General features: G+C 33.4%; 1 protein-coding gene across 1 annotated transcript in view; it reads right to left on the bottom strand.

The window, feature by feature from the left end:
• Stxbp5l (syntaxin binding protein 5L) overlaps window positions 1-21,501 on the bottom strand; it is a 326,221-nt gene that overhangs the window by 138,488 nt on the left and 166,232 nt on the right. Inside the window, exon 14 of the mRNA XM_026395287.2 lies at window positions 21,239-21,306. Within this exon, the coding sequence (XP_026251072.1) occupies window positions 21,239-21,306 (68 nt within the window). The remainder of the gene's footprint in view (window positions 1-21,238; window positions 21,307-21,501) is intronic.

The raw sequence follows: 21,501 nt of genomic DNA, 5'->3' as shown, positions 1-21,501 counted from the left end.
TTTATGTGCAGGAAAATTTTGTGTGAAATAATTTGCCTTCATATTAGGATATTTTTGCTGAGTATGAAATTTTAGGTTTATTTTTATCAAGCACTTACACAGAAGGGAGGAGACAAAGAAGGTTACTTCATATAAGTCATGGGGAAAATTAACAAGAAGATATAACAGTATTAATAATTAATAATTAATGCTCCAAATATTGGTGCACCTAATCACATAAAACAGACACTCTTCAAATTAAAGACTCAGACCCTAGTACAATAATATGGGGTGATTTCAACTCACCTCTCTTACCAATACATAGGTTATCCAGAAATAAACTTGGTAAAATCTATTTGGATCCATAAAATATTATAGATCAAATGGATGTAACAAATATCTATGAAATATTTCACCTAATAACAGTTGAATATATTTTCTTCTCATTGGCTCAAGGAAGCTTCTTTAAAATATATCATATTTTAGGCCACAAAAAACTCTTACCAAATATAAAATAATTGATTTGTTTGTATCATATCTGATCACAATCAATGAAATTAGAAATCAAGTGGGTGCATGTGTACACACTGACCCTAAAAAAACTATATAAATACACAGAGGTTAAAAAAATATACTTTTGAATGATGAATGGGTGATAGAAAACAATCAGGGAGAAATTGAAAAATTCTTATCAAACAAGAATAGTGATACAACTTTTCAGAAACTCTAGGACACTATGAAGACAGTTTTAAGAGGAAAGTTTAAAGTTTTGAGTGCCTACACAGGAAAATCACAAAGATCCCAAATAAACAACCTAATCATGCATCTCAAGACCAATGAAAAAGAAGAACAAACCAATTTCAAAACAAGTAAAAGGAAGGAAATAGTTAAGATCAGAGCCCAAAATCAATGAATTTGAGAATAAAAAAATACTGAGAATTTAAGAATTAAAAAAAAACTACAAAAGATCAATGAAACAAAGAGTTGGTTCTTTGAAAATATAAACAAGATGCTAAGACCTTAACCAAATTAATTAAAAGAGAAAAAAGACACAAATTAATAAAATTAGAGATAAAAAGGGAGAAATCATCAAAGACAACATAGAAATGCAGGGGATCATTAGGGACTATGTTGAAAGTTATATTCTAATAAATTGTGAAACTTAGAAGAAATGGATATATTTGTAGACACGTATGACCTGCCAATATTGAATAAAGAGGACATAGAACACCTAAACAGACCAATAATTAGCAATGAGCTAGAAGAAGTAATAAAAATCCTTCCAACAAAAAAAGCCCAGGACCAGGTGAATGCTCAGTTGAATTCTATCAATCCTTTAAAGAAAACCTACCACTAATGCTCCTCAAATTATTCCAAAAAATGGAATGGGTTGGAACATTTACAAACTCATTCTATGAAACCACTGTCATGCTCATATCAACTCCAGAAAAGGTGATATCAAGGAAAGAAAATTATAGGCCATTATTCCTGATGAACTCAAGTAAAGAAATCTTTAATAAAATATTAGCATATCATATTAAAAATATATTAAGAAGATTGTAGAGATAGGAGGAATCTGCTTCAATACCATGAAGGGAATATATGAAAAACTCAAAGCATTCATAGTGAATGATGAAAAACTGAAAGCATTTCCTTTAAAATTTGGAACAAGACAAGGACACCACTCTGACCAATCCTACTCATACTAGAAATTCTAGCCAGAGCAATTAGGTAAGGAAAGAAAATAAAACAGATAAACATAAGAAATGAAGAAGTCAAATTATCACTTTTTACACCTGATATAACTATGCTTAGAAGATCCAGAAAGCTCCACCAAAAGACCTCTAGAGCTAATAAACAAATTTGGCAAAGAAGCAGGTTACACATCAACATACAAAAATTAATAGTTTTCCTTATGTCAACAATGCGTCTGGGGCTGGGATTGTGGCTCAGTGGTAGAGCACTCGCCTAGCATGTAGAGAAAGTCTTTTGACAAAATTAAGCACCATATGATAAAAATACTGAAGAAAGTATAGATAGGAGTAATCTAGCATGTGGGAGGCTCTGGGTTCAATCCTTGGCACCAAGTAAAAATAAAATAAAGATATTGTGTCCAACTACAACTAAAAAATAAATATTAAAAAAATAATGAGTCTGCTGATAAAGAAATTAGGAAAATAATTCCATTTACAATAACCTAAAAAATACACAGGAATAAGTCTAACCAAGGAAGTTAAAGGCCTGTGCAGTGGAAAACATTGAAAATGCAAGAAAGAAATTGAAGAAGACCTTAAGAAGATAGAAAAATCCCCCACATTCACAAATAGGCAGAATTAATATGGTTAAAATGGCCATACTCTCAAAAGCAATATACAGATTCAATGCAATCCTCATCAAAATACCACTGCAATTCTTCATGGAACTAGAAAAACAACAGTCCAAAATTTATTTGAAAGAATCAAAGACCCAGACAAGAACTAACTAGGCAGAAGAACTCAAATTGGTACTATTTTCTGATGATATGATTCTATACCTAGAGGACCGTAAAAGTTCCATCAGAAAATTTCTAGAACTAGTAAATAAATTCAGCAAAGTATCAGGATATAAAATCAACACCCATAAATCAAAGGCATTTCTTATATCAGTGACAAATCCTCAGAAAGGGCAATGAGGAAAACTATCCCATTCTCAACAGCCTCAAAAAAAAAAAAATACTTGGGAATTAACTTAACGAAAGAGGTGAAAGATCTTTATAATGAAAATTACAGAACCTTAAAGAAAGAAATCAAGGAAGACCTTAGAAGATGGAAAGATCTACCTTGCTCTTGGATATGCAGAATTAATATTATCAAAATGACCATACATCCAAAAGCACTATACAGATTTAATGCAATTCCTATCAAAATATGACATTCCTCATAGAAATAGAAAAAGCAATTCATTTTGCAAAATGAGAGACCCAGAATAGCTAAAGTAATCCTTAGTAGGAAGAGTGAAACAGGTGGCATCACTATACCAGACCTTAAACTATACAACAGAACAACAGTAACAAAAATAGCATGGCATTGACACCAAAACAGACTGATAGACCAATGGTACTGAATAGAGGACACAGAGACTAACCCACAAAACTACAATTATCTTACATTAGACAAAGGTGCCAAGAACATGCATTGGAGAAAAGATAGCCTCTTCAACAAATGGTGCTGGGAAAACTGGAAATCCATATGCAACAAAATGAAATTATACCCTTATCTCTCACCATGCACAAGACTCAACTCAAAATGCATTAAAGACTTAGGAATACAACTAGAATCCTGAGCCTAATAGAAGAAAAAGTAGGTCTTAATCTCCATCATGTGGAATTAGGTCCCAACTTCCTTAATAAGATTCCTATGGTGCAAGAATTAAAACCAAGAATCAATAAATGGGATGGACTCAAACTAAAAAGTTTCTTCTCAGCAAAAGAAAACAATCAGTTAGATGAATAGAGAGCCTACATCTTGGGAGCAAATCTTTACCCCTCACATATCAGATATAGCACTAATCTCTAGGGTATATAAAGAAATCAAAAAGCTAAACACCAAAAATACAAATAAACCAATCAAATGGGCCAAGGACATGAAGAGACACTTCTCAGAAGATGATGTACAATCAATCAACAAATACATGAAGAAATGTTCATCATCACTAGCAATTAGAGAAATGCAAATCAAAACCACTCTAAGACTTCTTCTCATTCAGTCAGAATGGCAGCTATTATGCAAATAAACAACAATAACTGTTGGCAAGGATATGGGGAAATGGTACACTCATACACTGCTGGAGGGACTGCAAATTGGTGCAGCCAATATGGAAAGTGGTAGGGAGATTTCTAGGAAAATTGGGAATAGAACCACCAATTGACCCAGCTATCCCTCTCCTCGGTTTATACCCCAAAAGACTTAAAAACAGCATACTACAGGGACACAGCCACATCAATGTTTATAGCAGCACAATTCACAACAGCTAGACTGTGGAGCCAACCTAGATGCCCTTCAATAGATGAATGAATAAAAAATGTGACATACATACACAATGGAATATTACTCAGCAATAAAAGAGAATAAAATCATGCCATTTGCTGGTAAATGGATGGAGTTAGAGAAGATAATGCTAAGTGAAGTGAGACAATCCCAAAAAACCAAATGTTGAATGTTTTCTTTGATATAAGGAGGCTGATTCATAGTGGGATAGGGAGCGGTAGCATGGGAGGAATAGATGAACTCTAGATAGGGCACAGGGGTTGGAGGGAATGGGAGGGGGCATGGGGTTATTAATGATGGTGGAATGTGATGATCATTATTATCCAAAGTACAGGTATGAATTCATGAATTGGTGTGAATATACTGTGTATACAGAGATATGAAAAATTGTGCTCTATATGTGTATTAAGAATTGTAATGCATTCTGTTGTCATATATTAAAAAAAATTTTAAAAAAGGAAATTTAAAAAAAAGAATAAAAGACACAGAATAGCTAAAACAATTCTAAGCCAAAAAAGTAATGCTGGAGGCATCAAAATACTTGATTTCGAATTATACTACAGAGCCATAGTAACAAAAGCTGCATGGTAGTGGCAGAAAACAAAAGACACAGACAAATACACACAGACATTCATCTGATTCTTGACAAAGGAGCCAAAAATGTACTGTGTAGAAAGGAAAGCCTTTTTAAAAAATGGAGTTGGGAAAACTGGTTTTCCATGTATATAAAAATGAGACCAGACCCTTGTCTGTAACCGCAAAAGAGTGAACTCAGAATTGATGAAAGACCTAGGAATTACACAAAAAAACTATGCAACTCCTAAAAGAAAACATAGTGTCAAAACTGCAACATATAGGCACAATGACTGTCTCAATGGGACCCATAAAGCTCAGGAAATAATGCCAACAGTTAACAGGAAGGTATCAAACTAAAAAGCTTCTGCACAGTATAGAAAAACATTAAGAATGTGAAGAGAGAGCTAGGGATGTGGCTCAAGTGGTAGCGCACTCGCCTGGCATGCACCAGGCACTGGGTTCGATCCTCAACACCACATAAAAATAAAATAAAGATATTGTGTCCACCTAAAACTAAAAATGAAATATTTTTTAAAAAGAATGTGAAGAGAGAATCTATAGAATGGGAGAAAATCTTTGCTAACTATTCTTATGGCAGAGGATTAATATGCATAATATAAAAGAATTTTTAAAACTTAACACCAAAAAGAAAAATAAATAGCCCAGTTAATAAATAGGCAAATGAAATAAGCAGACATTTCTCAAAATAAAAAATACAAATAGACAACAAATATGTGTAAGAAATGTTCAACAATGTTAGCAATTAGAGAAATGCAAATAACCACACTGAGATTTTTATCACACTCTGGTCAAAATGGCAGCCATCAAGAATACAAACAATAATAAATTCTGAAGAGGATGTGGAGAAAAAGGAACTACTTTCTAGTATTCATGGGATTGTAAATTAGCACAACCACTATTGAAGTTAGTATGGAGGTTCCTCAAAAGACTAGGAATGAAACCACCATATGAGCCAGCTATACTACTCTTTGGTATTTATCCTAAAGAATTAAATTCATTGTACTATAACAATACATGCACACCCATGTTTATAGTAGCACAATTCACAATAGCAAAACAATGAAACCAACCTAGTTATCCATAAATGGATGATGAATAAAGAAAATGTGGTATATATACATGCAATGGCATTTTATTCTGCCATAAAGAATAAAATAATGTCATTTTCAGGGAAATGGATGTAACTTGAGAGTGTTAAGTGAAATCAGCCAAACTCAGAAAGTCAAAGGTCATGTGTTTCCTCTCATATGTAGAAGCTAGAGAGAAAAAAAAAAAGAAGGGGAGAGTGGGAGGGTAGATCTCATGAAAATCAAAGGGAGATCAATACAGTATAGAAAAAAGGGACCAGGAAGAGCAAGAAAGGAGGGGAAAGGGAAATACTGAGAAATGATACTGACCAAATTATAATGTCATATAACAGCAAATCCCACCATGTATAAATTAAAATGAACCAATAAAAATGGGAAAGAATACAAAATTACAACATAAAAAATGTGAATGTGCAACTATTTCTTCAAGATTCTCTTTTTGATTATTTTTGATAGATATATACAGAATTGGGATTATTGTATCCCATAGATCAACTTAATAGATAATTCTATTTTTAATTTTTTTAGAAGCACCATTTTAAAATCACAAAGTGTAAAAACCATTATACTTTCCATAGTAGCTATATCATATTACATTCCCACTGAAAGTGTAAAATGATTGAAATTTTTTCACATCCTTGCCAATACTTGTTTTCTGTTATTTTTGATAGTGTCCATCCTGTGTGGATGAGGTATTATCTCATTGTGGGTTTCACTTGCATTTCCCTAACTATTCTGAGCAACTTTTCATATGTTTGTTAGTTATTTGTACATTTTTGTCAGACATAGAAAATGTCTGTTCAAGTCATTTGCCCATTTTCATAGTGGAGTGTTTGGTTTTTGTTCCTAAGTTGTAGCTCTTTATATATAATGTAATACTTTATACATAATGAATATTAGCCCTTCAGATGTATGGTTTGCAAATTCCTTCTCCTAATACAAAGTTGCCTTTTCACTCTGTTTTCTTTGCTTCATAGAAGTTTGAGGTAGTATAATTTGTCCATTTGTGATTTTGTATTTTGGCCATCATATCCAAGAAATCATTTCCAAATCCAATTAAAGTATTCCCATATGTTTCATTATATGCTTCTTCAGTTTTAGATCTTGAGTCTAGGTTTTTAAACCATTTTGAGTTAATTTCTATACATGATGTAAGGTAAGGTTCCAGCTTCATTTGCTTTTATGTGAATATCTAGATCAAAGATCATTTTTTGGAGATTACCCTTTCTCCATCATGTACCCCTGGCACTTAAGATAAAGATCATATGACTATATATGGAAGTTTATTTCTGGGCTGTCTATTCTGTTCCATTGTTTTGTATGTCTCTCTTTATACCAGTATTATACTGCTTTAAGCACAGTAGTTTTATAATGTTCTAAAATCAGAAAGTGTGAAAACTCCAACTTTAATTTTTGAAGACTGTACTGGTCACTTGAGATTCTTTGAGATGCAATGTGAATTTTTGAATATTTTTCCAAAGAATTCCAATGCGTTTTCAAAAAAAATTTTTAGTTGTTGGACACAATACCTTTATTTTATTTATTTATTTTTATATGGTGCTGAGGATACAACCCATGCCTTGCATGTGCTAGGCAAGTGCTCTACCACTGAGCTATAACTCCAGCCCAAAGTTGGTATTAAAAAAAAACTCTGTGTGTGTGTGTGTGTGTGTATGAGTGTGTATACATAAATATATATTTTAGTTGTCAACAGACCTTTATTTATATGTGATGGTGAGAATTGAAGAATTGAATCACTGGCTCATACATGCTAGGTAAGCTCTACCACTGAGCTACAACCCCAGCCCCTCCAATGGGTTTTTTGGTTTGTTTGTTCTGTTTTGTTTTCTTTAATGTGACCATTTTCACTTTTTTTTATCTTTTTAATTTTTTAATTTATTTTAATTAGTTATACATGGCAATAGAATGCATTTGTGCACTTTGATATATCAAACGTAGATGCAATAAAATTTCTCATTTTTCTAAGTGTACATGTTGTAGAATTATATTGGTCACGCAATCACATATATACATAAAGTAATAATGTCTGTTTCATTCTACTATCATTCCTATCCTCACTTCTCCAGCCCTCCCCTCCCCTCCCCTCCCTTCACTTCCCTCTACCTAATCTAAGGTAATGCTATTCTTCTCTAGTGGCCCACACCATATTGTGAATTAGCATCTGCATATTAGAGAAAAACATTCAGCTTTTAGTTTTTGGGGATTGGCTTATTTCATTTAGCATGATATTTTTCAATTCCATCCATTTACCAGCAAATTCAATAATTTCATTCTTCTTTAAAGCTGAGTAATATTCCATTGAACATATATACAACATTTTCTTTATTCATTCATCTATTGAAGGACACCTAGGTTGGTTCCATTGTGAATTGAGCTGCTATAAACATTGACATGGCTGTATTAATGTAGTATGCTGATTTTAAGTCCTTTGGGTATAAATCAAGGAGTGAGATAGCTGGGTCAAATGGTAGTTCCATTCCAAGTTTTCTGAGGAATCTCCATACTGCTTTCGATAGTGGTTGCACCAATTTGCAGTCCCATCAGCAATAGATGAGTGTACTTTTCCCCCCACATCCTCTCCAACATTTATTGTTGACTTTTCTTGATGATTGCCATTCTGCAGGAGGGAAATCTTAGTGTAGTTTTGATTTGCATTTCTCTAATTGCTAGAGATGTTGAACACTTTTTCATATATTTGTTGATTGATTATATTTCTTACTCTGTGAAGTGTCTGTTCAGTTTCTTAGCCCATTTATTGATTAGGTTATTTTTTTTGGTGTTAAGATTTTTGAGTTCTTTATATATCCTAGAGATTAATGCTTTATCAGAGGTGCATGTGGTAAAGATTTTCTCCCCATCTGTAGACTCTCTCCTTACATTATTGTTTCCTTTTCTGAGAAGAAGCATTTTAATTTGAATCCATCCCTCCAATGGGGTTTTAATATTGAATCTTTAGAGCACTATGGGTAGTATGGGCATTTTAAAAAGGAGTCTCTAAATTCATAAACAAGGGTCTCATCCCATTTATTTTTGTTCTCTAATTTTTTCAGGAGTGTTCTGTACTTTCTAATGTACAAGTTTTATCTCCCCCATTAATTGTTCTTAAATATTTTATTCTTTTTGCTGCTATCTTAAATGACATTGTTTTAACTTCCTCTTTAGATTGTCTAATATTAGTGTACAGAAATATAGTTGGTTTTGTTGACTCTGTATCCTTTAACTTTTTTTGAATTTGTTTATTAGTTCTAACAGAGTCTATGTGTGAAATATTTATGGTTGTCTACACATAAATTTTAATCTGCCAACATAATACTTTCCTATTCAGATGCCTTTTATGTCTTTGTTCTGGCTAAGACTTCTAGAACTATGTTGAATAGAAGTGTTAAGAATGGGCATATCTATCTTGTTTCTGATATTTTGATATTTACATTGAGTATGATGTTTGCTATGGCCCTTTCATATGAACTAATTTCATTTTGGATGTTTTTATCAAAAAAGGGTGCTGAAATTTATCAAATTCATTCATTATTTCAAATGATCATGTGTTTTTGTAGTGGCATACTTTGATTCCTTTTCCATTTCCTTTTGAACATCTTCTATCATATTTCCTTATAGTTACTACTGAGATTATATAAACCATCTTTTAATTATACCAAGTTACTTTCAAATTATAATAACAATTAAATACAAAAACTCTACCAACTTTGTTATTGATGTTAGAAATTACATCTTTTTATACCTGGTACCCATTAATACAGTTTTATATAGTTATCTTCATTTTTTATTTTGAATTCTATATCTATATTAAAAGTAACTTATATACCACATTACATATTACAGTATTATATATTTTGTCTAGAAATTTACTTATACCAGAGAACTTCTGCATATTTTGGCATTTTTAATGACATTTTTTATTTCAGCTTAAAGAAAACTCTTTAAAAAACTTTTTTAAAAATTATTTAAGGCTGCTCTCATGGTAATGAACTCCCTTCAGCCTTTATCTGGGAAGGTATTTATTTCTCCTTCATTATTGAAGGATTGTTATATCAGGTATAGTATTGTTAATTGTCACCTTTTTACCTTCATTATTCTAAAAATATCATCCCTACAATTTTTCTGCAAAAAATATTCTGCTGATAATCTTATGGTACAGGGGGTCCCTGGTACTTAGGAAAAGTTTTCTTCTTGCTGCTTTCAAGATTGTCTTTTCACTTTTGATATTATGATTACAATGTCTCAGTATGTGTATTTTTGTATCATTTAGGTGGGGTTCTTGGAGTTTCTTAAATTTGAATGTTTATTTTCCATTTCCATTGCATTTTCAAACTTCAACTTAAGTAGTTTCAGCAATTGTTTCTTCAAATAGCTATCTGACCCATTCTTTCTTTCTTCTCCTTTTTACAAAGTACTTTTATAGTTATATATAGTAGTTGTGTTCATCCTGACAAACTCATAAATAAAATTCAACTTCAATTCATGATCCCCCCACTTCCCTCCCATCCTTCCTCCCCTCCCTGTTCTCCTTCTTCTATGCTAGTAGATTTCCTTTCACCCATCTATTTATATTTGATTAATTTTTTAAAAGAATTCATTCTTCCCTTTCCCTTTCCTTTATTTTACTCTAGCTTCTGCATATGAGAGAAAACCTTTAAACTTTGTTTCTCAGTTTGACCTATTTCACTTAATGCACTATTCTCCATTTCCATCCATTGATAGGCAAATGTCATAATTTCATTCTTCTTTATGGCTGAATAGAATTCCATTGTGTGTGTGTGTTAAAATTTAGTCCACTAATTTCTTGACAGATAACTGGGTTGATTTCATAATTTAGCTGCTATGAATTGTGCTGCTACGAACATTTAGGTGGCTGTATCACTATAGTATGTCAATTTTAGAACTTTTGGGGAAAATAGCTGGGTCATATGGTGGTTCCATCCCTAGTTTTTAGAGGACTCTCCATACTGTTTTTCAGAGTGGTTGTACTAGTCTGCAGTAGCCCCAACAACCTTGGCAGCATTTATTATTATTTGTTTTATTGACTGTTGCCATTCTAACTAGGTTGAGATGAATTCTTAGTGTATTTTTGATTTGCATTTCCTGATTGCTAGAGATGTTGAACATTTTCTCATATATTTGTTGGCCATTTGTGTTTGTTCTTTTGAGTAGTTTCTATTTTTGTCATTTATTGATTGGGTTATTATTGTTTTTTTGTTTTGTTTTGTTTTTGGTGTTCAGGTTTGTGAGTTATTTATATATTCTAGACATATATTCCCAATCAGAGGAGTAGTTAGCCAAAATTTCTCCCATTCTGTAGGCTCATCATGTTCTTAATTATTTCCTTTGCTGAGCAGAAGCTTTTAAGTCTGATGACATCCCACTTAATTGATGCTTGTTTTTGTTTCTTGCACTTTGGGTATCTTGTTAAGGAAGTTGGTGCCAGGACCTATATGATGAAGTATTGACCCTGTATTTTCTTCTAACAGTTGCAAGATTTCTGGTATAATTCCCAAGTCTTTGATCACCTTGATTTGACTTTTGTGCAGAGTGAATGGAGTCTAGTTTCATTTTTATACATATAACTTTCTAGATTTCCCAGCACCATTTGTAAGAAATGCTATCTTTTCTCCAAAATATATTTTCGGCACCTTTGTCAAGTATCATATGACTTTAAGTATGTACATTTGTCTCTATGTCTTCTATTCTGTTTAATTGGACTTTTTGTCTATTTTGATGCCAATATCATGTTGTCTTTTGTTAATATAACTCTATAGTATCATTTCAGATAAGGTATTTGATGCCTTCTGTTTGCTTTTCTTGCTTGGTATTGCTTTGCCTATTCTTATTCCTCCAAATGAATTTAAAAATTGTGTTTTCTAATTTTGTGAAGAATGTCATCAGTATGTTGACTGAGATTTCATTGAATCTATTGCTTTTAGTCTTATGGTCATTTTGACAATATTAATTTTGCCTATCCAAAAACAAGAGATGAATTTCTATCCTCTAAGGTCTTCTTCAATTTCTTTCCAGTTCTCTATAATTTTTATTGTAGAGCTCTTTTACCTCCTTGGATAGATTAATTCCCAAGTATTTAATTTTCTGGAGGTTACTGTGAATGGAATAGCTTTCCTGATTTCTTCCTTGGCTCAATTATGGTTGGAATACAGGAAAGCTATTAATTTATAAGTATTGATCTTGTATTCTGCTACTTTGATAAACTCATTTATAAGCTCTAGAAGTCTTCTGATGGATTTTTTTGGGGGGGTCCTCTAGGCATGGATCATGTCATCAGCAAACACAGATGGTGTGAATTCTCTTCCTACTTGTATCCCTTTGGTTTGCTATTTTGCTGATTGCTCTGGCTAATGTTAGAAGACAATGTTAAATAGAAGTGGTGAGAGAGGACAGATTTGTATTGTTCTTGATTTTGGAGAAATGCTTTTAGTTTTTCTCCAGTCAGTATGACATTGGATATATATTTGTCCAAAATGGCCATTACAATGTTGTGGTAAGCTCCTTTGATGCTTAGCTTCTCTAGCATTTTTAACATAAATGGATACTTGATTTTATCAAAGGCCTTTCCTGCACCTACTGAGATGACCATGTGATGCTTGTCCTTAATTCTTTTGAAAGGGTGAATTACATTTATTGACTTGCATATGTTGAACCAATATTGTATCTCTGGAATGAAACCCATTTGATCATCATGTATTATCTTTTTGATGTGTTTTTGAATGTTGTTTGCTAACATTTTATTAAGGATTTTTACATCTATGTTCATCAGGGATATTGGCTTATAATTTTCTTTCCTTGATGAGTCTTTGTTTGGTTTTGGTATTGGTTATAAATACTTCATAGAATATACTTGGGAGTGTTCTATACATTTCAATTTCATGGAAATTTTTGAAAAAGACTGCTATTGTTTATTTTTTACAGGTATTGTAGCTCTAAGATGAGAATAATTTGCTCCTGGGCTTTTCTTTGATCGGTGAACTTTTTTATTACCATTTCAGTTTCATTACTTTATATTGGTCTGTTTAGATTTTCTATGTCTCCTTGATTCAATTTGGGTAGGGAGATAGACAGATAGAGACACACACATATACATGCATACACACACACACACACACACACACACACACACACACACATATATATATATATATGCATATGTGTTTTCTAGATTTTCCAGCTTATTGGAGTATAAATTTTCAAAGTTGGTTCTGATAATACTCTGGATTTCAGAAGGTTCTACGTTGATATCTCCTTTTTCACCTCTAATCTTGCTGATTTAAGTCTTTTTTTATTGGTTGTTCAAAACATTACATAGTTCTTGATATATCATATTTCACACTTTGATTCAAGTGGGTTATGAACTCCCATTTTTACCCCGTATACAGATTGCAGAATCACATCAGTTACACTTCCACTGATTTACATACTGACATACTCATGTCTGTGCTACAGGGACACTGCTACATCGATGTTTATAGCAGCACAATTCACAATAGCAAGACTGTGGAAGCAACCTAGATGCCCTTCAATAGACGAATGGATAAAAAAAATGTGGCATTTATACACAATGGAGTATTACTCTGCATTAAAAAATGACAAAATCATAGAATTTGCAGGGAAATGGATGGCATTAGAGCAGATTATGCTAAGTGAAGCTAGCCAATCCCTAAAAAACAAATGCCAAATGTCTTCTTTGATATAAGGAGAGTAACTAAGAGCAGAGTAGGGAAGAAGAGCATGAGAAGATGACTAACATTAAACAGGGATGAGAGATGGGAGGGAAAGGGAGAGAGAAGGGAAATTGCATGGAAATGGAAGGAGACCCTCAGGGTTATACAAAATTACATACAAGAGGAAGTGAGGGGAAAGGGAAAAATAATACAAGGGGGAGAAATGAATTTCAGTAGAGGGGGTAGAGAGAGGGGAGGGGAGGGGAGGGGAGGGGAGGGGAGGGGGGATAGTAGATGATTTAAGTCTTATCTCTCTTTTGGTTAGTTTGACTAAGAGTTTATCAACCTTATTTATCTTTTCAAAGAACCAACACTTCATTACATTGATTCTATGTATTCTTATTCTCAATTTCATTGATTTTATAATTAATTTGTTTTTTTTCTAAGCCCTTAAGATGGAACATAAATTTATTTGAGATCCCTCTAATTTTTTAATGTAGGCACTCAGTGCTATAAATTTACTGTTAAAATTGCTTTCATGCTGTCCCACAGATTTTGATGTGTCATATCTCTGTTCTTAGTCATTTATAAAAATTTCTTAATTTCTACTCTCATTTCTTTGATCCATTATTCATTTAAGAAAGTACTGTTCAATCTCCATGTGCTTTCTATTATTTTTCTTCCTCTTGATTTCTAGTTTATTTCATTATGCTCTAATAGGATGCATAAGATTACATCCCTTATTTGTATTTGATAAGATTTGCTCTGTGACCTAGAATATGATCTATTTTGGAAAAAGTTTCATGTGCAGCTGACAGGAAGATAAATTCAGCTATTCTAGGGTGAAATATTCTCTATATGACTATTAGGTTCATTTGATTTATAGTATTATTTAGATTAAAGATATCTGTATTGATTTTATGTTTTGATGACCCATGTATTGGTAATAGGGTGTGTTGAAATCATCTAGTATTATTGTGTTGGGGGTCTATTTGGGATGTAATATCATGATTTTTTTTTCATAATTGGACGTGCTGACATTTGGGACACAAATTATTACTCTTTGTATCTTCTTGTTGGATAGAGTGGTCTTCTTTGTCTCTTCTAATTAATATGTACTTGAAATCTGCATTGTCAGATATGTGAAGCTACTCCTATTTTCAGAGTTTGTATATGTGGAATATTTTTTCCATCCTTTTACCTTCAGCCTGTGGGTATCTTTGCCAACAAGATGAGTCTGTTGCACAGCACTTTGACCTTTTTTTGTTTTTGATCCATTTTGCTAATCTATGTCTTTTAATTGGGGGCATTGAGACCATTAACATTCAGCATTAGTATGGATATGTGTTTGTGGTTTCCTGCAATTTTTATTTTTGCTCTATTTAATACTGTTTTGATTCTCATTTAGTGGATTATTCTTCTGTTGATCTTCATTTCTTTGGGAATTTTGATTATGCTAAGTCCTGGAGGGCTTCTCATTTCAATAGGTCTGTTTGGGGTCCTATAAACCTCCTGTATATGGATGTCTATCTCATTTCTGATAGGGAAAGTTTTCTGTAGCCATCACATTGAAATGTTCTTAATGCTTTTAGCTTGTATCTCCATGTTCTCTTCTATACCAATGTTTCTCAAGTTTGGTCTTTTAACATTGCCCCAGAGTTCTTGCATATTCTGATCATGTCCTATATTTTTTCCCTTTATTGTATTCTATGTACTCAAGATCAAAATAACCTGTCTTCAAGGCCTGAAGTTGTGTCTTTAAAAGCTGAGGTTGTCAGTTCTAGTTTTTTATTGTATAAAAAATGAATATTTCTACATAGCAATATACACATGTATTTTCTTGCATATATATTCTGAATGCTTGAAGGGAATACTAATGTTGGAGGTTAATGATATTAAAATACTTTATTTCATTTAAAAAAAGCTTAGGTTGTTTTTCTATGAAATGTAGTCTATTAGTGATGTTTTTGAGTGAATTTTACATTTGATTGTGTCTTTCATTTCTAGGAGTTCTGATTGGTTTCTTTTAACTGTTTCTGTTTCTTTATTGTCATGGTCATTTATCTCCCGTGTTTGTTCTCTTAATTCTTTCCTTAGATATTATTTTAGTTCTTTGAACATTTTAATAATCAGCTTTTTGTAATCTTTATCTGAGATTTTTGTCCATATCAATATCAGTGGGATCCTTTGTTGGGGTATTGTGAATTTGGGGAAGCGAGATTTGTTTGCCTGTTTCTTCCTGTTTTCAGAGGTCTTGAACTTGGGCATCAGTTGAGGCGGAGTTCCCTTCCTCTTTATTATGCGTGTCCTTTTGTGTGTAATTATTTGTCATGAGACTTTTCTCTTTTTGATATATGAATAGATATATATCAAGGTGTGGGACCTGAAGTCCAGCTGTGATTGTTTTTCTTTAGGTCCTTGTTGGTTTGGAGCTTTTGTCTCAACTCTCTGAACTGGGACAAAGTCAGAGCTCAATGTAGGGTTAGATTTTGTGTAGGATGAGATATACTATTGCTTGATTGAGATGTATTTCTCACCTGCAGAATTTCTCCTCTTTGATCTTGAAGTGTCCCAATGTCTTTCCAGCCCCTCTTGGGGAGGGGGAGCCAGGAGTGGCACTAGTGTTAGCAACAGCTGCACAGATTTAAGATAGATGTCTGTGTTTATTTTTATATCTATAACACTAATTGCCACCTATATAGGAATGGTGGGGTTGGTATTCAACAACAGTACCAACATTAAAAGACCACAAACTGGATAAGCATTTGACTGCAAGTGTTTACTATGTAATCTACTATATTAATAGTCACAGCAACATGAATGGGGTAGGAATTACATAGTCTAATTAGTTTGGGTTGATTTTTGTATTCTTTGTATTGAAGTGTAGCTGAAGATTGAGTCTTGTTAATTTGTGTGGATGGCAATGTATGCTGTGTTTTGGTTGAGCTTAGTTCAGTAGGAGAATTTCCATTCTGTGAAGTTGTAGTGTCCCTGTAAGTTCCTAGCACTTTGTGAAACAAACAATAGTGACAAAAGATGCAAACAATACACAGCATTAAAGTAAATACCCAATTCCTACTATGACATCTACAACATTAATTACCACAGAAACAGGAATGATATATGAATAGAAAGATATAAGGTGTGGGACCTGAAGTCCAGCTATGATTGTTTTGATCCTTTAATGTGTGTGTGTGTGTGTGTGTATGTGTGTGTGTGTGTGACAGAGAGAGAGAGAGAGAGAGAGAGAGAGAGAGAGAGAGAGAGAGAGAGAGAGAGAGAGAAAGGTAGGGTCAGCAATTATCAACTGTATAAATAACAATCATGAACTAGATCAGGTTTTAAACAGAAGGTGTCAATTACAGCAGTAATAACTGCATCAGCATTAATAGTGAGGGCAGGAGTTATATGAATAAATTGGTTCTAAAAGATGGTAAAACTACAGTTAATTAGGAGAAAACAAAATGTGCTAGGAAGGTGGAAAAGTTTAATTTTAAAAAAGTGATGTAGCAGGTGATATTTATAAGGAGGGTGCAAAAAACAATAGAAGTGAAGTAAAGGAGGAAGAGAGAACAATTGAATTTGACCCTTAGCAGGAGATGAAAAGAGAGAAAGAGAAACAAATGAAAACAACACAAAACAAAACCAAAATATATAAACCAAAAAGATCCCCAATCCTCAAATTACAAGGAGGAATAACTATTTTTAAAAAATGCTAAAAATGAAAAAAAAGAAACAAATATGCATGTGTCTCTGAACCAATCAGCACAGCAAGAAGATACACACACAGAGATAGTGAGCAAGGGAGCATGAGGGAGACTGGGCTGGAGTTTGTTAACCCCTCCTGTTTTTATGCTGTTCTCTGAGCTGCCAGCTGAAGTAGCCTATGACTGAAACTGTTTGAAATAAGTCTCAGCTTCACTTCTCACCAGTATGAAGCAGGATAGATTAGGAAGTTGGAGTTTTGTTCATACACATCAAATCCGTGCACTCCCAAGGTAAAGCTTCTGCAGAGTTTTATGAGGGGAGTTCTGGCAGGTAGCACTTAGGTCTATTCAGCCTTCAAGGGTTTTGTGGGTTGGTGTCCACGCTGGAAAGATTAGATCAACACACCCCTAGGGCCTGGTACTTGTCAACCTCTGATGAAAGTCTGGATTTCAGGAGCCTCCCAAGAATTCCACTCATGGGGCAGGAAATTCAATCCGCTACTGCCCACAAGTGCAGTCTTCACAGGCTTAGTCCCTCACTTCATTCACACCCTACCTATTAAGATTCCCTGCCCACTTTAGCTGGTCACTTGAGCTGCCCAAATTGAAAGATATTCTGCAGGGCTCTCAAATCTTTCATGGAGATGTATCTTTTCTGTAAGCTTCTAATTAGAAACGTTTTTCAGTTTTATTTTTTCAAAAGCTTATACATCTACTACCTCTAGCATCTGTTTGCAGTACTGAAAATTCTTTAATACTAAAACAGACTGATGAACTCTCTTTGTTCTCAGTGGCCCCCAGGTATCCAAAGCATAGCCATCAATGCTGTGTCCAGTAAAACAGAAACCAGTTCTTTAAGCAGCTGTTGAAAATCCAACACTAGATGTATGCTTATTCTTCTCTTTCACTTTCAAAAGAAAAACTGTAAGTTGCACTTTTATTCTGATTGTTGGCTGTGCCAGCTTGGAAGAGAGGCTAAGTTCTAAATGAAACTTTTTTCCTTGCCCAATTCAATGTGCTGTTCTTGGCTTTGAGTTTACCTGGAGTACTCCAACTTCCAAACTCCAGAGTTCTCATAAAAAACGTATGGACTGTACACTAGTTAAAAAGTTAGTATCTCTGTGGAGAATGAAGTCCAGAGTTTCTATTCTACCACTTGACTGACATTATTCTCCATTGATTCTTTTTTTTTATACTTTTTCCATCCTTTTATTCTCAATCTGCCTATACCATTACATTTGAAGTGAATATAAACACACACACACACACACACACACACACACACACACACACACACATATGGGTCATGATTTTTAATCCATTCTGCCTATCTGTATATTTGAATGGATGTATTTAGACTGTTTTATATTTAATGTAAATATTGATATGTTCAGGCTTAAGTCTGTTGCTTTTATTTTTCTTTTCTGTTTTCCCTAGTTATTTTTGTTTTCATTTTCTGCTCTCCTATTGATTACCTTAATTATTTTATTGCATACATCTTGATGTGCCAATAATATTTTGAGTATATCTCTTTGTCTAAAATTTTAGTGGTCAACTTTTACATTACATTTTATATTCATAACACAAAGATGTCTTTATTACTAGGTCAAGGGAAATACAAAAGCTCTATTTCCCTTTACACCTTTTCACCCTTTCCCAGTTATAGTCAGCCTAAATATTTCCTGTACACATTTGGATCCACATTAGACAATGTTAATACAATCTATGCTTTGACCATCATATATTATATATACTTTTAAAAGCCCAAGAGAAGGAAAGCTTATTGTATTTATCCAAAATTTTATTTACTGGGATTTTTTTTTTGTTTTGATACTCCAACTTTCCTCCATTTCTTCCATTTCCTTTCTATGCAAACAATGTCCTTTAGCCAATTTTTTTAAAGGTAGGTTTCATGTTGGATACATTCTCTTAGTTTCCTTCATCTGAGAATGTCTTGATTTCTGAATTCCTGACAGATATTTTCACTGGGTATAGGATGCTGGTTTCTTTCTATTTTTGTTTTTGCTGTATTGTTCAGGCTGGTCTTTGAATCCAAGCAATCCTCCCACCTCAGTCTCCTGAGTACTGGGACTACAAGCATAAACTGCTACACCTGGCTTAGGATTCTGGATTCTTGTTTTTGGGTTTTTTTTTTTCTTCTAGTACTTGAAGAATACTGAAGTTTCCTTTTGGCTCCAAAGGTTTCTAATGAGAAATATGCTTTCACACATGTAAGGTGTCATTTCTCTCTTGTGGTTTTCAAGACTCTTGTCTCTGTGCTTAGGTTTAGAAGTTTGAGTATGGTATATCTTGATATGGATTTCTTGGAGTTTACTCAGCTTTTTAAATCTAAGTTCACATCTTTTGCTAAATTTGATATATTTTCAGCCATTATTTTCTTAGATCATTTTTCAGCCCTATCTTCATTCTTCTCTCATTGACTTCCACTAACACAAGGGGTAGGGAGTAGTGGCTCCTCATTACTGCTGGACAATGGTGGGAATTTTGGCTCCCTTGTGGTCACCACTGATACCACAAAGGACAAGTTTTGCCCTGTGGAGCTGAAAGTTACATATTCCTACTCTGCTTTCTCTGACAATCTGGGGAAGTTGGAACACTCCATTATAACCTGATAAAGCCTAGGTTTCCCACTTGGCCTTTCCTTAAAGTAGGATGTGGTGGATTTGTGTTTATGTGTGTGTATGTCTGTATTGTATGTCTAAAGAAATTATTTTTTAAAAGTTTTAAGTCTTAATAATGTTCCACTTTCCATATCCCTTGGTTAGAGTACTGGCTTTCATTTATTTATTTCATGTCTGTGCACTTTCACAGTTCCACATTACCAGCTTCTTTAGTTCCACTTATAGGATATATGAGACAGAAAGAAGACTTAAGGAATTTAGTAGCATACTTGTATTTAGGATTTGGATACCTTAGCCAGTCTGATTTCCTAGTTGTTTTATGTTTGGCTTACACATAACATCCAGGAATTTGGATTGTAATTAGTGGGGAAAAGTACCTTTACTATATCTGCCCATTGACAGAACTCATTATTATTGTCTAGATTTCATGATTAACTTTAGCTGTGTCTTTCTTTTCATTCCTAATATTAGAATATGAAGTAGGTTATCATGTAAAACAAGAAAATTTGTGGTGCTACTGGTTTTGAAGCACACTTATTTTTTCCATATTTTTATTGGTGCATTATGATTATACATATAGTGAGATTTCTTGTTATATATCTATACAGGCACATAATATAACAATATAATTTGGATTTTATCACTCTCCAGCACTCCTCTTGTTCCTCGCTCCTCCTTCCCTCTGGGTCATTTCCTCTTCTCTATTAACTTTGATTTTTCTGAGATCATACCCATATTTTTTTCCTTTATTCTCTTTACCTTCCACATATGAGAGAAAGCATACAACCAATAACTTTCTGCATTTGGCTTATTTCATTTTACATAGTGGCCTCAAGTTCCATTTTCCTGCAAATGATAAAATTTCATTCTTTTTCCATTCATCCACTGAAGGACACCTAGACTAATTAGTTCTATCATTTGGCTATTGTGAATTCTGCTATTACAAACATAGGTATTCATGTATCATTATAGCATGATGATTTTAATTCTTTAGGATAAAGACTGAAAGTGGTATAGCTAGGTCATATGGGGGTTCCATTACTAGTCTTATGAGGATCCTTTATACTCATACTGGCTATATTGATTTACAATCCCACTAACAGCATAAAGTTGAAGCACACTTTAAAAAACCATTCAATAGGGAATATAAAGCAATGATTCCCGGACATAGCAGGAATTAAGAAATGTGGATAAGGACCTTTCTAATGTAAATATTCTATGGTTTCCAGAGAAAATCTTCCCTGACTGATCTCTCCTGATATTCACCCTTTGATGTTCTTCTGCTGATATAATTTATAGTGTTTTTTTGTGGTTGTTGTAATTCTGTTTCCAGTAGTTTCTTCCATTAAGATTAAAATCTTTCAATTGAAGCTATTTCTTATATTTTTACTTAAAAAACTATTAGTCTGCAAAGAGCACAATTACCCAAAAGCATCAAGATTCAGCAAACATATTTTTGTTATAAACTGACAGCTCAAATAACATCTTACTTACCCAGTGACAATAATTTCTGGATATGTTTGTGCTCCAAGGTTCCAAGCTCCTCCACTGATTGGCCACTCCTAAATAGATTGTCCAAGAAGAATACATAAATTTTATTTTTTAGTTTAAATGACTTTGAAATTTAAAATGAAAATATTTTTAAAGGCTTGCTTAACATTAAATTGCTATAAAATATTAAAGGATGAAATGTGAAGTTACCTTTTAATTCTTTCAATGAACAAACACCTCTCTAAACACACAATTCTATTTCCTTT

This window comes from Urocitellus parryii, chromosome 2 (genome assembly GCF_045843805.1).
Source record: "Urocitellus parryii isolate mUroPar1 chromosome 2, mUroPar1.hap1, whole genome shotgun sequence".
Taxonomy (NCBI): Eukaryota; Metazoa; Chordata; class Mammalia; order Rodentia; family Sciuridae; genus Urocitellus; species Urocitellus parryii.
This window is presented reverse-complemented; position numbering and strand designations above follow the sequence as displayed.